Below are 18508 nucleotides of genomic sequence, written 5' to 3'. Positions count from 1 at the left end.
CTCTACGTCACAGTTAAAAATGAAGCCGCCCTTCTGATTGGTCAAGAGGATCCCGAAAAAATCGAGACCTCTTTGAAATTTAAAAATGAGCGGGAAACGTTGTGAGGTTCCCACTTATTTTAGCTCTGGAGACTCGTAACTACAGGGTTATTCAAAAGTTACGCACCACTGGCCATAACTTTAGTTCTAATTATGATATCAATTTGCGGTTTGTGGCTTCCTTCCTCATATCGAGGGGGAAACTTTTTGAGGTACTTTTCAGTTTTTCTGCCCCCCAGAGGGAGGGGGGAGGGAGGGCGGGGGGCAACTCGAAAATTTCAAATGGCAACCCCCATCATGTGATGCATCGTTAGAAAGAGCATGAAAAAAGAAGGCGAAAACCAGAAGTCGATCTGATCCCCCTGTCAAAAATTAGGGGGGTCCAAAGATCATTTAGGGGGTCCGTACCTTCATTTTGGCGCGTATACGTAGTATACCGCCTTTGCGAACGTTTCGAACCCTGCTCGATACAATAACCGAGTCCCTTAGTTCCTTACCGAAAAGTGACTACCGCGAACTTCTGAGATTTTCCAAAGCATGTAAAAAGTTTATTTATCCGTCAATATCAATAATTATGATTTAAAGTTGTTTCTCATTCTGGGGCTTTCTAGTTTATGTGCAGTGAGTACCAAGAGTCTACGTTACTTGGTTTTTTTCAAAAAAGCCTAAGAATACGCAGCGCTGATTTAAAATATGCATATATAAGCGGAAGCAAGCGAACTGATTCGAGGATGGCTGACCAGTTCGGCACTCCTTGAATGAGAATTTCACTCACTCCGTTTTTTTCAAAACGTTGCTTTGACAGATCTCCACTACCCTGTTATGCTTTTCAAAATTTGGTACCTCTGCTCTGATAGGGCAATCTGTGTAAGTGCAATCTGTGATGAGCCTCGAGACTCATTAGACCGTTTGCTAAACGTGGTTCATACAAGAATTCACTTAGCCCTCTCTTCCCCACGCTCCTGATCACTGCGTCGGCGTCCCGACGAACAATAGCTGATGAGGGTCGCCAGGCGGCCGAGATCCTCATTCCTCAGCCCCTCGCCCAATTACTTACGCTTGATTAACCATTTCACCGTCACGCTGATTCATCCAATTTTAAAAAAAAATTGTTTCGCGTGTATTTAGCAATTTTTTCCTTACTCTCCGTTGAAACACAAATAAAAAGAGACCTCATTCATAAAAATCGGCAGAATAGAAGAGAAGTTACAGTATTCGAAATCCGAAGAAATCAACAAAACCTCGACTTCTCGATACAAAAAATAAAATGAAGGGGAAAAAAAGAAATGTATAAATTACAATTAAATATAATTGACCTCAGAATTTGAGAAGCAATTCAATTATATACCTAACGGTGAAAAAACTGGGAGAAATTGCAAAAAATTCGCCTCTTGCAAGGGGCTTCTTTGTAAAAATTTTGATCTGAAGACAAGGGTCGAATAACAGCAGTACTCCATACAATACACGGTGAAAAATAAATGCACCCAAAATGACTATAGCATATTGATTTTTACACCTTTGCACTCATGAAATTGGTTGGTAAATTCAACAAGTGGGTGCATCGACCTGGCATATCAAGTTTCTGCAATTTTTTACGGCAAATCAGTAGATTTTCGGGATGTAGATTGCTTACTTTCAATTCATGAATGAATAAAGCAACGACATGGTTGAACTTGCTTGCATGGAAAGACGTTTAAAATAACAAAATGAAGACGTATTTAATGCAATTGCATTTATATCGAGTCAATTTCTTTTCAATTATAGAACGGATTGGGTGATTTGGGTATTTTAGCCCCAAAATACCTTTAAATCGACTTTATCTTCAAGTGTTCGACAGAATTTTTCCTTTCTTCGCTTAAATTATTCCGTAGCACTTTTCTTCATGAATCTAATAAGATTTTGCTTGAGGCAGATCAAAAAACTTAAATTCGATCGAATAGCTTTCTACATTCACAATACACGGTCTCGTCAAGGTGCCCCGTTGACCTCGCAGTGTTGGATCGTGAATTATCCTGTTGTGCTGCTTGCCTATTTTGAAATCTCTGTAAATGAAAACTAAAGGGGTTGATATGTGCGAGTTAATGACGCGCCTTATCAGCACATTGTGTTGGAGTTCACTGCTTGTTTTAGATTAGCTTCGGCGGCTCTTGGACATACCGTTTCTCTTTCAAAGAGTCCTCGAATACTCCAAGTCAGATACTGAAGTCTTCATATTGCCCCCGGGCCACCACAGCCCCTCATAAGGGGGGGGGGGGATGGGCCTGTTACAATGAAACATTGCATTAAAATGCGAAAAATCACAGAAGAGCTTCAAACTTAGCATGAAATCCGAGTGGAACTTCTTGCCAATGTTAACGCAAACGCAGCCTGCGACTTTAAAGTGAGTTTTCAAAACTCTTAGCCCCCTGCCCCCCTCATTTTTGGTTGCAGAGCGGGTAAAAATCGGGAAATTCAATACAAATAATACCCGAAACTAATGTCCAACTTGAGGAGAACCTTTGAAACGTTGTGATCAGTCGGAGCATTGAAATACAAGGACTGCCACCCCCTTAAAGTACGGAAACATCCAAAACACCCCCGCTGCACCCCTCATTGTTCGTTGCGGAGCGGGTAAAAACCGGGAAAATCGCCAGAAATGATGCCCGAAACCACTGTAGAACTTGACGCGGACCTTTGAAACGTTGCGCCCAGCCGGAGAACTGCAACACAGGAACTGCCGCCCACTTTAAGGACGGAAACATCCATAAAACCCCCGCTGCCCCCCTCTTTTTTCGTTGCAGAGCTGGTAAGAACGGGGGCATCATTTCTGGCGAATTTCCCGGTTCTTAGCAGCTCTGCAACGAAAAAAGAGGGGGGCAGCGAGGGTTTTATGTATGTTTCCGTTCTTAAAGTGGGTTCTTTTTTCATGCTCTTTCTAACGATGTATCAAATGATGGGGGTTGCCATTTGAAATTTTTGAGTTGCCCCCCTCCCCCCCTTCCCCTGGGGGGGTGAAGAACTGAAAAGTACCTCAAAAAGTTTCCCTCTCGATATGAGGAAGGACGCCACAAACCGCAAATCGATATCATAATTAGAACTAAAGTTATGGCCAGTGGTGCGTAACTTTTGAATAACCCTGTATGACTTTTTATGTTTCAATATGTTTCTCTATCAATGTTCGACTGCAACTGAAAATAATTTGTAAGTTAAAAATATATATTTCATATAATAACAACTTTTATCTCGAGTCGTCCTGTTTTAAAGGTATAACCATGTTAAATTACGTTCTGCGCGTCAAAACAGCAGAAATTGGAGAGTAATGGTAACTAATGTTCAATTACATGACCTTCGATGTTAGTTTGAGTGGTGATGTAGGTCCCTATACAGGTTCCATCATGAAATGCATAAAATATACTTTTTATAACAGCGCGCCAGTCCGTGTAGGTACTTTTCTACGTCACAGCAAATCTTCAAGATGGCTGCCTTGCGACCACCTTTTGTATTTTCTGTATGATTGTAAAAAAGCGAAGATTGATACCTAACACAAACGATCCAAACAACTCGAAATCTCTTTAATTAATGTAAATCCATTTTTGACTTTAACCAAGCATTTGAGAATAATATTCATCGTATTTTACAACCTAAAGCTCAGGTTTATCGGTTCATTTTAAAGTGCATTCTGAAAATCAGTTTTACAAGTCCTATGTCCAAACCCTGACATTGATTTTTTTTTTTTTTTTTTTTTTTGATCATTCTCTTTTCATTTTCGCTTCAAATCAAATGTTTTGCAGTTTCTTTATCTTAAGCATGTGGTCCTGAAATTAAATTAAAAAAAGCCCCGGGCGCTGGTGGGATCACAGGCGAGATTCTGAAACAGCCTCCCAATGAGGGTGATCGCGAAATTAGCCGAAATTTTAAACGCAATTATTAAAATAGGATAGGTACATGCCAGAATTCTGGAAGACTGCGGAAGTAATTGTTGTCCCGAAACCAAATAAACCCATGAAAAAAGTAGATTTCTACAGGCCGATTTCATTACTGTCAGTGGTAAGTAAATTGTTTGAAAGGGCTTACTTTAAAAGACTATTACCAATTTTAGAGTAAAGACAGATAATACCAAGTCATAAATTCGGTTTCAGGACGTCACATTCTACCATAGAACAAGTGCACAGAGTTGGGAGGCTTATAGAGAGGACGCTGAAAAATAAAGAGGTATGTTCGATGATTTTTTTAGATATTGCAGCACCTTTTGATAACGTCTGGCATCTAGGTATTCTCTACAAAATTCGAATTTTTTACGATTTAATCATTATAAACTAATCAAATCTTACCTGGAGAACAGAAAATTATCAACATGTAGAAGAATAAAGGTAGGAGAACCGGAAGGATCATGCCTGGGCCCATATTTATATAATATTTTCACTAGCGACATGCATCCCAAAACCGAAGAGGGGCTTTATCGGCACTTTTGCAGATGATACTGCCCAAAGACATTGAATCACGTAGACCGTGCGTTCGGCTCTGTTTAGTACAGGCGGAGTGAAGCAAGTCTCTCAGAACCCCATGATGGGTGGGCGGGGAAGGGGAGAAAGCGTGTGTCCCAAGCCCTCGAAGAGACTGCAGAGAGGCAATGGAGAATTCATTCCCGCCTTCGGTTTCTCTAGGGGTGTTCAAACGAATTCTTGCCGGAACACTATCGACATCGTCTCTTATTGAAACTGGCGGCAGTACCGACAGTGGCGATGACATCGACAACAGCCGGCCTTATCGGAGTTATGAGAGCTCGCACTTAATGCATTGTTGCCCTGTGTGTAGGTTTATCAGATTGCCTGGCGCGGCGGCGTGTAAAATAGATGTACAAATGGCAACATCTTATTTTCGCCAGCTCCGAAAACTCTGATCGCTATCGGCAAGAGCGCTCTTATCGTAACTTTTTCTTAACGGAACTGTTTCGGTAGCTTACCGACAACCGATAGAACAGCCCTATTCCAACGGCCCTCCTTAGGGCCACCACATTATGAGCACCTCACATGGCTGAGTCCATAATGTTTCTATGCCACCGCCGCCGCTTCCCCCTCCCCCATTAAGATGAAAATGTGCCTACTTCTAAAATCGCCTCTGCATGGTCATAAAGGAAAGGGTATGAGGTGGGGTTGGGAGTGAGGAGAGGAGAAGTTAGGTGACGCGGAGTTTGTTCTGAGGGGTTAAATTGCAATTAGCGGAAGTGTAAGAACAATTCGATACGGGGTTGAGCGTGGGGTTGGGATGGTGGGGGGTACGCCTACATTGAGAAAAAATTCTCGGCCTTTTTACCAAGGTCCGTTGGTAACATTACCATCTCACTTTTTTTACCAATTATTGGAAATGTTACCAAGACAGACTGGTAAGCTTACCTAAAAACCGGTATTTTTACTGGTTTTTTCAGGTAGGAATACCACTTTTATTGGTAATCAATTCCCGGTGACTTTAGCATTTTATCTCGGTGATTCTACCACAGTCGATAACAAATATTGGCGTTTTTAACAAGGTCCATCGGTAACTTTGCCATCTCACTATTATTGATAATTTTAGAGACAGAATGATGATATTACTAATGGAACCTTATTTTACCAACCGTATTTCAAGGTATGAAATAAAATACACAGGAGGGAAAATAAAAAAAATTCTAATAAAAACTCGGTGTCAGTGTACGCAATGCCAAAAGTTGTAAGGTTGCGATTGCGAAGCGCCGATCTATCTAAGAGGCTTCAATTCGCACACTCTTTAATCATGTAGTGGCCGTAGCCTAGTTGCAATGTGCTGGCCTACCTCCGCTGCGACTCGAGTTCGAATCCCCGCAGAGGCTCTGGGGATTTTACTCTCGTCTTCGTCAAAGGACCTGACGGCTGAACCTGACGGAAATCGGCTGACAGCGCAAACCCCGTTTTTTGGCGATTTTATCGGCGGTAAAATCGCTAGGATCATCAACATCTGAGCAATTATACTCGATCTTATCGCAACAAAATCGCGAAAAGATCGAGGATAATCGATCAGATGTTGATGATCCTAGCGATTTTATCGCCGATAAAATCGCAATTTATTTTCGAAATATCGCGATTTTTCCGTTGAAAAATGCTACTTGGGGTGTTGCACTTCTTTCATCTCTTTTAAGGCACCAGATAGTTGTTAAATTTTAAAATACTACTAAAGCTGTAACAAGATTGAATCGCTTTGCATTTCAGATGTGCTCACTTCCCATCCTATGTATACTTAGCGATTGGATCAGGTCATCCGTCAACATTAGACGACGAGTGCGTGAGATTAAAATTTTATTGACTGGTAAAATGTATTTCATTCAGCGACTCAGACCTGTAAGTAGTGAAGTGGTCCATTTTTAAGATTTTCTTGGAAGGAAAGGTCTAAGGAAGGTCCTCGCCCCCCCCCCCCCCCCCCAGAAGGAAGGGTCTAACTCTCATGAAAACTTCGTTCTGTTATCAAATGGTGGTTGATTTATTATAATGTATTTTAATGTCTGTCTCTATCGATGACCATTAATTGTAGATGGATCAGTTTGATGATTCGTCTCTTGCTTTGTATTTTTGCAGATCAACACTTCCAGAAAGTTGCCTCAAGTATAAGATTTACATCGCTGCTTACTGTCATTTGCTCTGTGCCTCTTGACGTTTCCTCCCTGACTGTGGGAGGAGGGTCGGGTAGAGAATCAATGGCTACCTTAATATGATCAATGATCAGAGTAAATTGTGAAATTACTTAAGCCTCATTTTTTTCTTATTCATTGCTGTCGAGCGATGATGCCACATCTTTTGAAAAATGCATTTATCTTCTCCAAGTAAAAAGAAACTGAAAAATGGCGTTTAGGCAGTGCTTCTCTGAGAGTGCTGTTCTATATTGATCAGCTATTAAATATTGGTGCTAATTTTTCTCTTACGTGGAAAAGTGCTTAAGATTTTTATACAATGCACCCATTGTGTTTTCAAGTGTTCCTCCGTACTTACCTAAAACCCCAATAAACTTTCAGATTCTAAGGGGTAAAGAATCCGGCCAAAGTCTTAAACTTGTTGAACCAAATTTTCTTATTACTCCTAAGAGAAAATTAAAAATTATACTTTACTGAAAATCGAATGTGGGCCCCTTCATAAACGAGTGATACAACATTCACTGCATGTGTTTATGTGAGCCTCTTGTAGGAGCCCAAGCGGTTCGCTCTTTGCAAGAAACGCTACACACGTGAATGGAAAGTCCTTGAAGGAGCAGATAACGTCCTCTTTCTTCATTTAACTTTTGCATTTTTAATTCAGAATCTTCGTAAAATAAAAAAGAAAAGTATGGACTGATCTGAGCCTTATATGCGCTCTAAAACAATTTAAAATATATTTTATCGCACGAAGTCAAATATTTTATCTTTAAAATTTAGAGCTACGTAACTAATTCAATAATCATGACTCGTGCATTCGCAGAAAAGTTTTCTCAGAGACTCAGTGAATTCCCTTGCTAAGCTGCATGTATTAGGCATTATACTTCTAAAAGGAATTAAAAAGTTATCCTTCACTGTAGATCGAATAGTGACTCCTTCATTTATGAGTGATGCAACAGTCATGACGTGTAAGTATGTTTAGCCCTTGCTAGGAGCCCCCTTCCTCACCTATTTGCATTTGTATCGAAAGTAAAAAAAAATAGTCGGTATGGATTGATCTGAGCCTTCTATGTGCTCCAAAACAATATGAAATATTTAATCGCACAAAGTCCAATATTTTTCGATTCAGGTCCTACAAATGCTTTTAAAAGAGCATGAGAAAAAATACTCAATCGGCTGGCTAAAGTCCAGTATTTTTCTTGAGAATGGTCTCCTCCTTCAATGAGTGATGCAACAATTGCGACATTTTTGTATGAAAAGCCCTTGCAGAAGCCTTTTTATTTGACTCGGCTAAATTTTGAAGAATCACTGACGTGTCCGCAAAAATGCGTAAAAAAGACGGGTCACTGAAATTAATGCTTCATAGAGATATCTAAAGATCCATGTCAAAACCCTCTTAGTAGGGAGAAAATGCCGACTTGAGCGCAGTAAATTATCCAACAGCGTTGCATGATTGTGCAGAAAAATACGAATTAAATTACAGGGTTGTATAGGGATTATTGTTTAATATGGCAACGCTGTAAAAAGAAAGTATTGCATGTTGCCCCTTCAATATGCGGGTTATGCAATGGTGTAATAATGCCCCTTCATTTTTCGGGTTATGCAATGGTGTATTTTTCAAGATGGCGCAGCAGCGTTGCCGGACGGTGCACGTAAATAAATGATTTATTTATTGGAGAAATTTTGCAACATCGCATTTTACAGTTTTGCCAGATGAGGCAAGAAATTAGTTGATTTTTCCGTACAATGTTGCCAGATTGTGCAATAAATTCGGATTTTCGGACTTGTAAAATTTTTCAGTTCTCAGCCTACAGCAATACGTCGCCTACCGCGCATAGAGGCGAGTTCCATAAACTCGTGTGGAGCGCTGTGGAGAGATTGAGAGGATTTTATGACCCATAATTCTCTCCACTATGCTTCCAAGAAGTTTAATTTTCATAAGAGAACCTGCAGGAATGAATGGTGCGATCAGTTTGAGACATGCTATGGGCCCGTTTTGATCACGAATCCAAGTAAAGTGTCGAGTTCCATAAGCTCGTGTGGAGCGGTGTGGAGATATTTAGAGGATTTTATCACCTATAGTTCTCTCCACTATGCTTCCGAGAAGTTTAATTTTCATAAGAGAATCTGCAGGATTGAATGGTGCGATCAGTATGAGACATGCTATGGGCCCGTTTTGATCACGAATCCAAGTAAAGTGTCGAGTTCCATAAGCTCGTGTGGAGCGGTGTGGAGATATTTAGAGGATTTTATGACCTATGATTCTCTCCACTATGCTTCCGAGAAGTTTAATTTGTACGGACCGAATTTCGATACGAGTTTTGGTTTTCGAGATTTCGGACTTGTAAAATTTTCGGCTTCGGAAGACCGTATCTTACAGTATGGGCCTGGTATCTGATACTGTAGATTAGGGTCTGATTCGGTAATTTCCATTTTTTCAATAGTGTGCGCTTGGAATGCGTATCGGGAACCTTGTGTTTTGGGAATGGGTATTGCAATGTACAGTTTGATGAATTAAAAATTTTTTTTTATTTTTTATTGGATATTTACAGTTACAGTTTAAAAACAGTTCGCGTTTAGAAAACGCACTAAAAACGTGAGGGTTGTCAACCACAAACATCGGATCCTTCTCCTTCTCCGAACTTTAAATCTACACTTATGTCATCGAGTTTCCGATTGTTATTTTTCCGGGCCATCCTGATGAAACGGAACTTGCAGTCGGATGAAAGGTACTTGGAGTACAGGTACGGTGCGGAGCAAATGAGCGCCAGTAAACTCAAGATGAATAGAAGAACATCCGTCAAGGTAGAGGGTGCGCATTTGATTTCCGGACAGACAGGGCACATTGTGATGATTGCTTCGGATGAGTTTTCCACCAGTGAGGATTTCACTCCAACAACAGCAATGATGATGGTGATGAGAATTATTTTATCAATCATGATTTCTTCCTTGCGATACTGAGAAGAGAATGCATACTATTTATACGAAATCCAACTGCTAGACCCGCTCTCCTCTCTCTCTTGTGTATAATACTACGCGAATTGCACTCAAAAGTCTACCTATCTTCCAGTCCTCTTCGTCTACTTTCTTGTACCCCTGCTTTAGGAAGTAAATTATTTCGTGCTCGTCTGCGACACGTTCTAGGAGAAGGCAAAATCTTTCCGTTATCTCAACTAAGCCGTAACACCCGACGGGATCGGAAGTGTCTATTGAGCTGAGTTTAAGATGGTGGAATAACTTGTCAGGAAAAAGGAGTCGGGCAAACTTGTTCAAAAGCTCTGCTCGTATTCCTGTAAATTTGAAAGTGAGAGCCTCATATACCATATCCAAGGTGTTCATCGCTCTGATCGATTGTGATTTGAGGGTTGGAGCGTCCATACTTGACGAGTTCTTGTTTTGAAATGATCGATCACACTTCCTCGACACTATTTATACGTTCCCCCGACTCGCATTGATAATTTTCCCACTTGTATGAAAGCGTAGTTTTATATTGCGACTACAAATTATGACTACACAGTTAGGACTCAAGTACACTTGAGAAAATTTAGCACTCAGACAGATTCGAGTGGGCGTTATCGAGGTAGAGGCACTTAAGTGGTGGATAACAATGTTGCAGCGTTCGAGTGCACTCGATGCTACTCGAACCACTCTGGCTGATGCAACTTTCTCGCCTCTTGCATCAGCTACTCGAACCACTCTGGCTGATGCAACTTTCTCGCCTCTTGCATCAGCTACTCGAACCACTCTGGCTGATGCATCTTTCTCGCCTCTTGCATCAGCCAGAATGCGATAAGACTCTTATAAAAAGTCAAGCGCAGTAGGTAGGGGAATCATTATGTCTTCGCCTTCGTGGATAATAGTTTCGCCGCCAGCGTCCCCAGTGTCCAGTGCTAACGTAATCGACCTAATCGAGTCGGACAAATTATGACGACATAGTTTGTCCCAGTGAAACCGAGTTTGGTGATTATCAAATACTACTATATTTACTCCGTGGTAAATTATAACTCTACATAAAAGTGTAATTTATGTTACGACTTATGACTACACAGTTTGCCCGAGTGAAACCGAGTTTGGTGATTAACAAAAACTACTTTATTTACTTTGAGGTAAATCATGAGTCTACAGTTTCTTTCCGCTCGGTGAGGAAACTATATATATTTACCTCCGCGTAGAAAACTCATCAGTCTCACTTTTGATGATATTGGAAACCCTCGAGCTTATAATAGTATTCACATGTTCACTCTGAAATCTTTTCAGAGAACAGAATCTTACAAACGAGAAAAAAGTGTTGATTTTCTGTTCTGACGAAATCAGAAAATCTCGAGCTTATGATAGTATAAAACTTTGAGCTTAAAATAGTATTCACTTGTTCGCTCTGAAATCTTTTCAGTGAACAGAATCTAGCAAACGTAAAGAAAGTGTAAGTTTTCTTTTCTGACCGACTCGGAAGACTTTGAGCTTAAAATAGTATCTTTATCATGGCTGCTCAAGAACAGAATGTTGAAACTTTCATCCAATGTGATATTTGTGATGAATTTTATAAACAAGGTGAAAAGCATGAACATGGTGCGGAACAAATTAAGAAGGAGGAGGGTATCAACGATGAAACGAATATTAAACAGGAGCACAACGCGCTCATCCAATGTGATATTTGTGATGAATTTTATAGACAAGGTGAAAAGCACGAACATGGTGCCGAACAAATTAAGAAGGAGGAGGGTATCAACGATGAAACGCACATTAAACAGGAGCACAACAAGCTCATCCATTGTGATCTTTGTGATGAGTTTTATGCGGAGGGAGAAAATCATGAGCAATCTCCCGAACATATTGAAAAGATGTCCACCTCATCACCTACCAATGACAACAACGATCAAGAATATTGTGACACGTGTAAAATATCATACCATAAAAGAGAAAAACATGAAGAATCTGCAAGTCACATAAGAAATTTGTTCGAGATGAAAGTACCGATTGTTCAAGTTGAGACTGCTTGTCAAAGCAGGTTGAAAACATTTTTCATCACAAACTTCCAGCCAGAGAATCTCATCATAGATGAGTACCTCCTATCGGCTAAAGACCTCATAATTAAAAAAATAAAAGAAGAACTCACCGGCGAGGCATTGAAGGTTAATATACTAGTTTACGCCGAGTACGAGAAAGCTGATGATAAGGACAAGGAAGGAATGCAGTTGAAAAAGTTTAAGACTAAAAACGAAGCTATTTTCGCGTCAACGGATCTGGACGAGTATTATGAAAAGTTCAGGGCCAAGATCAATAAAGAGTCATTCGATTTTCACATGAACGGATCCGGGTGGGTGCTGAAGAAGATACAGGGTATGGAGCTACGTGTCAACCGCTATTACGCGTTACATCGAGGAGGAACGTACGTTAAGCTTCCGTTTCGAACGAACAATGTTGTCAATGTAAATAACGGTGAATTAAACGATTGTTTCTTGTACGCAATGTTGGGAAAGTTTCTCCCAAGGGATGCGAAGGATAAGCAACGTCCGGAAAAATATTTAAATCTGTTCGATCGTTACGATTTCTCGGACGTTCGATTCCCCACAAGCATAGATGACATCAAATTCGAGAAAAGGAACAACGTATCGGTTTCGGTATTTGGCCTCCGTGAGAGTTTGGTGTCCAACAAGAAAAAGTATACAGTTTACCCAATTAAAGTTGCCGACCCGGAAAGAGAGGACCACACCGACCTACTATGTCTCTCAACCCCCGTACCTTTAAGTTACCATTATTGCTGGATCAGTAACTTTGAACAACTTGTAGGAAAACAGTTGACAAACCATCAACATCGTATCTACATCTCCAAGAAATGCTTTACACACAAGAACTCGATGGAGGAATTGAATCAACATAAAGTTCTCTGCTCTTTAGTAAGCAAAGACGCATTTCTAGCTTCATTTCCAGACGAGCGATACCTCAAATTCGAAAATCACCACAAGGAAATAAAACATAATTATGTAATTTATGCAGACTTTGAAGCCTACTTAGAACCAATTCATGGTGACTCGGAGCATCCAGCGTCTGCGTATAGGCGGCACATCTCAAATTCTTACGCTTACCTCCTCGTCACGGAGGATCCCGAATTTAAAATGACGGAACCGAGACTGTACCGTGGGGAAGAGGCACATATCAAATTTCTGGACGATATAATCACTCTCGTAGGAAGAATCAGTGAGAGTTACAATGAAAAAGAGAGTAAAATAATAATGACACACGAAGAACGGGCCACATTTGAAGCGGAAAATAGGTGTGGACATTGTGAGGTGGATTTCTCACAACCAGGTATCGTAAAGGTAAGGGATCATGACCATCAAAAGAGAGCGGGAGGGAAAACAGGGTCCAATTATCGAAAGGCGCTATGTTCAAATTGCAATCTTATTTTCCGACATGAGAAATGTGTTAGAGTCGTCCTGCATAATGGTAGTAGGTATGATTTCCACGAGGTAGTGCTGGCTCTGAACAAGTATCCTCATCGCGTCGACATAATACCACACACGGAGGAAAATTACATCAGCATAACGGTCCATCTGGGAAACAGGTTTTCGATCAAGTTCATCGACTCGTTCCGTTTCCTCCCCGCATCGTTGGATAAACTGGTTCAGACGATCCCGCGCGAATCTTTCGTTCGCACGAGGAAGCTCACTCGCACAGACAATGAGTTCGACATGGTTTGTCGGAAAGCTCCTTTCCCGTACGATTACGTTGACAATCCGGCCAAGCTAAACGAGCCGCGTCCACCACCGCGAGAGGCTTTCTTCAACACCCTGACTCAAACGGACATCTCCGAAGAGGAATACCAAAGGTTTCTCCAAGTTTGGCAAACTTTCAATTTCCGTAATCTCGGCGAGTATTCAGATTTCTACTTGCGACTCGACGTGTGCCTCCTCAGCGATGTGTTCGAGGAGTTCCGACTCTTTGGGATGAAAAACTATGGTTTGGACTGTGCCAACTACTTAACGCTACCCGGTTTTGCTTTCGACGCCTTCTTAAAAATAACTAATGTGAAAATTCAACTCTTCAATGATATGGATATGGTATTCATGATTATGAGCTCGATCCGAGGTGGGATAACACAGGTGGTGAAACGGCACGCTCTTGCAAACAATCCTTTGATACCGGATCAGTTCGATCCTAAAAAACCAGTGAACTATATACAATACTTGGATGTGACGGCACTTTACGCACACACCATGAGAAAGCATCTACCCTACGATAACTGCACTTGGGTCCTGGAAGGAGAAGAGTTGCTAACTCTGGCGAAAACTATAATCAACCATCCCAACGACGCTCCTTTCGGGTACATACTCGATGTAGATATTGAATATCCAGAACACCTCCACGACCTGCACAAGGACCTTCCGTTCTTGTGCAAGAACGAAATACCACCATCGGGAGCGGGGAAATATACGAAACTATTGACGACTCTAGCTAATAAAAACAACTATGTTATCCACTATGTAATGTTGAAAGAAGCGCTTGGTCAAGGATTAAAACTCCTGCGCGTCAACCGGGCCATCAAATTCCGTCAGGCTCCTTTCTTGGCACCCTTCATCGAGCTAAACGCCCGGTTGAGACGGGAGGCTACGAATCCGTTCCATCAAACGCTCCTGAAACTGTGCAGCAACGCTTGCTACGGAAAATTTATCGAGAACCCGTTGAAGCGGAAGAATATTAAATTAGGCACAAACAGCAGACAGATATTGAAAGCCATCTCACGGGTCGATTTCATAGATCGCACGATTTTCGCAGAAGAATTGGTAGCAATCCATTTACGGAGAACAGAGGTCGTCATAGACAGACCAATGATTGTTGGTTTTTCAATCTTAGATCTGAGTAAAGTACACATGTATCAATTCCACTATAATCATATGCTTAAGAAGTACAATTCCGACCAAGTTCAACTTCTCTATATAGATACGGACTCGTTCATTTACGAGTTGACTACACCGAACGTCTACGATTATATGATGTCAGATCTACACTTGTACGACACCTCCAACTTCCCAGAAGGTCATCAATGTCGCAGCGCGACAAACCGTAGAGTAATGGGTAGTTTTAAGGATGAAACGGGTGGAATACCCATTGCTGAGTTTGTTGCGCTGCGACCCAAGATGTATGCGTATCGTTTTAGCGACGGGGAAACAGAGAAAAGGGCAAAAGGGATATCAACACCAGTGGTAAGATCGCTAAACTTTGCCAATTTTCTCACAGTATTAAAGGATCCTGATTCGAGAATGACCGCCTCGATGCGTAGGATCGGGGCGCGGAAACATCAACTATACTCATTTGAAAGTACAAAAAGAACCCTCTCCGGCTTAGACGATAAACGTTGTATTTTAGAAGACGGTGTTAGCACTGTTCCTTGGGGTCATCGTGACATCGACGACGATCCTTGCATGGTGGATGAAAGTTGCGGAGCCGAGACCGAGTTGAGAAAAATCCTCGCTGTTAAACGACCTCGTATAAATAGTATAGATAATTCTGGAGAACCGTCAGTTAAGAAACCTCGAATTTGAAAATAGGAACAGTGTTCACTCCAATCTCTAGAATATAACGTTTGTCATCGATTCCGGGTAGAGTTGAGAAAAAATCCTCGCTGTTAAACAACCTCGTATAAATAGTATAAATAATTCTGCTGGAGAACCGTCAGTTAAGAAACCTCGAATTTGAAAATAGTAAAAGTGCAACTAACGGAACGAACAAATGATGGCTTGTCTCGATGTACAAGGTTTTTGGAGCCAAGGAAATTTCATCGTCAAAGAGTTTGGTCTTGTGGACATGAAATGTACTGAAACTGAACTCTATTTATTCAAACCTCCGTTCCCGAGCAGCATGTTGAGCGCTAAAGACGTTGTGACAAACAACTGGTTAACACGCAATTATCATCACTTGGAATGGGAAAGCGGGTTTCTCGAGTACGATGAATTCAGTTCAAAAATGAATAGCATCGGGAACCGCTACGATGTACTTCATGTTAAAGGTGAACAAAAACGAAATTTCATCAGTAGTTTCGTGCCGGACAAATGTATCGTTGTAAATTTGGACACTAAAGATTGTCCGTCTTTGCGACTATTGGCTCGTCGGTCGACAGCATATACGTGTCCTTTAGTACATCCATTCTGCGCTATGTTGAACGCATTCCGATTGTGTATGTGGATGTCGGAATCTTTTTATCGTGATTATTTCAAAGATGAAATCATGCAAGAGCAGGAGAAGATTATAGTGGCAGACGAACAAAGGAATCACCCCGATAATAATAAAGGAGTAGTAGATGAAAAGTCAGATTGAACGAACCGAAATATTGCGGACGAAAAGTGAAATCATCCGTGCTTAATATAGCAGACAAATCGTCGAATCAACTCGACTTAATATATATAAATAGCACACGAAAAGTGGAATCATTCGCAGACGAATTATCGAAGCGAAATATAGCAGTCGAAAATTGAAATTATCCGTGCTTAATATAGCAAACAACTTGTTTCACTCGAAATATATAGCGCACGAAAATTGGAATCATTTGTACCTTGAAAGAACTGACGACATGGAAGTTTTCAACAATTCAATCTTGATCGTCAACGCTAAAGAGCTGACTGTAAACGCCCGCTACAAGATGAACAAACTCATCAAAATACCAACCAAGTACGGGATCACCGTTGCCGCCGATATCATCTTCGAGAATCATCATCGTCTCCTCTTCCTACCTTCGCACATTACGAACCGTTTGACGGACGATGCAATTCAGGATATCAACGCTGGATCCTTCGATCTCATCTACGAAGGCCCGATCGGGAGAACATATAAATTCGCACTCGTTCCAAACGTTGCAGCTTGATTTATACTGTATATCATGTTTGTATTCTTTGTAAATGATGTAATGGTTGAAAAAAAATAAATAAATAAATAAATAAAATAAAAAAAAATGAAAAAATAAACATGTTATTTTTTTTTTTTTAATTTTTGCTCAAGATCAATCCAATTGCCTCACGGTTCCGTGTAGACGCACGTTTTGAGTCCGCATATTAAAGATAGTTACAATAAAGTTAACTGAGCCTAAAATTGATGAAACACCTGCAATGTGCAAAGAAAAAATTAGCAAATCAACTGATAAGCCTCTATGAGTTAATCTCAGAGACAAGGGGGGATAAACAGTTCAACCAGTGCCAGCTCCTGTCCGTACGTCCTGTCGCTGTCGTGTTCGTACGAATACTTCACAGGTGTGATCAGAAGCACCTGGGCTGTGGTGTTGGCCGGGAAATTCTCATTTACCGCAACGGTCAACGTGATATCTACCGGAGCTGTTTTTAGATCTTCACCTTGAACGCATTTGATGACAAAAATCGCGCGATCTTTGAAATTTCCAAACAACATAGCTGGCTCGCAGAGTTTCTCACCTTTCCAGTAGTCTCTCATAAAATCGGTGTAGTTCAGGTAGGCATGATTATAATCCATAGTCGGGAAATCGTAGATCGTATCAACTTGAGGAAACCGACGCTCACCGATTTGAACGCTGACCGAGCGCACATTTACATGGTCGAAACGAGAGGAATCCTTCAGGTGATTGTCCCGTCGATCCGTTTGAAATACCAGCACCACGAATTCGGGCTTGTGCCTGCTGGTTGTTCTTACGCTCCATTTGAACGTCTTGGTCGGAAAAATCCCAGGGATGTCGTGCGATTCCCAATTCATGTATCCGAAACTCATCTTGTCGTTCTTCTTCATCTTGAGCAAGATTTGTTTTTCCAGTTCCATTGTGAATTTGACGACGGGAATCTCCCAATAGATTTCGATTATTTTACATTTAATGGTGTAACCGTCCGCGGTCGCCGCGTCGGTGATATAATATGCATTCTTATCCGTACCACTGCGCACTAGGATCAACTCTTGCGAGCATCTGACTAGAACGTCTTTGAAATGTACTGCGAATCCGCTGAGTGAAGACAACGGAACGACGGCGCACTGAGTTTCATCCAACGTTGTCATATCCCATTCGGCCCATGAAGAAGAGATGTCACAAAACCCGGCAGTTGCGAGTCCCGCGGTTTCCGCTCTGGTGTATGTGAGATAATTTTTCACGGTCGATGTCACTCCGACACACTGCATGCTATCGATTTCCGTCCCGTTCACTTTGTACTGCATACGGTCGAACAAGTGCAGGGGATAATTGTTAGCCCACTTGACTTTAGGTTTCGCAGCATCTGCGGCGGCTCCAGGATTTTTCTCGGGTTTCACTTCTAAACGCATGAAGATCCTCGAATCTTGAGGCACGGTGATCAGACCGTGGGTATCGGGGGTGAACCGGATCGAATCGTTGTTTCCACGCCGTTCGTCGACCGGACCGAAACGGATGTATTCGTATTCGATAATCTCTTGTCGCCAAGCTTCCATCTTGTTCTTATTTCGGATTTTTCACCACGAATCCGAGTTGTGTGAGAGCCCTCTTGGAATATTCGCTCAAAATTCCCCCTGCTGCTGCTGCTGTTGACTACTAGTCCGTGGATTATCAATACTATTATATGCAAGAGAATTTAGGAACGTATCGTCGTTCTGGATCCTTCGTTTACCCATAAGTTACCGGTCTCACGTGCAGTCGCACTGTCACTTCTTCACCACCGAAACTTATCGCTCTTCCTTGTTGGTCTACTATTTTAACGAGCAAACGTTGGATCTTATCACCCAAGACGGGGTAGTAATGAATCGTCGACGGTTGCTCTACCATTTTGAATCCTGGTTCGATATCGGGAGCAAACGCAGAAATGTGATGTCCGCGCACCCCGTTCACGTATCCACCGTCAGCGATGCTGCATTCGATGCATATCATGTTTACGGGCAAGA

The 18508-nt window shown here is 41.5% G+C and overlaps 1 protein-coding gene across 1 annotated transcript; it reads left to right on the top strand.

Moving 5' to 3' along the window:
- Nucleotides 1–7670: 7670 nt before the first annotated feature.
- On the top strand, nt 7671–15197 carry LOC140224090 (uncharacterized). The gene has a single exon (XM_072297320.1). The coding sequence runs from the start codon at nt 11131–11133 to the stop codon at nt 15190–15192; it is 4062 nt and encodes a 1353-aa protein (XP_072153421.1). The 5' UTR covers nt 7671–11130; the 3' UTR covers nt 15193–15197.
- The last annotated feature ends 3311 nt before the right edge of the window (nt 15198–18508 follow it).

The sequence above is a fragment of the Bemisia tabaci genome, chromosome 2 (assembly GCF_918797505.1).
Source record: "Bemisia tabaci chromosome 2, PGI_BMITA_v3".
Lineage (NCBI taxonomy): Eukaryota > Metazoa > Arthropoda > Insecta > Hemiptera > Aleyrodidae > Bemisia > Bemisia tabaci.
This window is presented reverse-complemented; position numbering and strand designations above follow the sequence as displayed.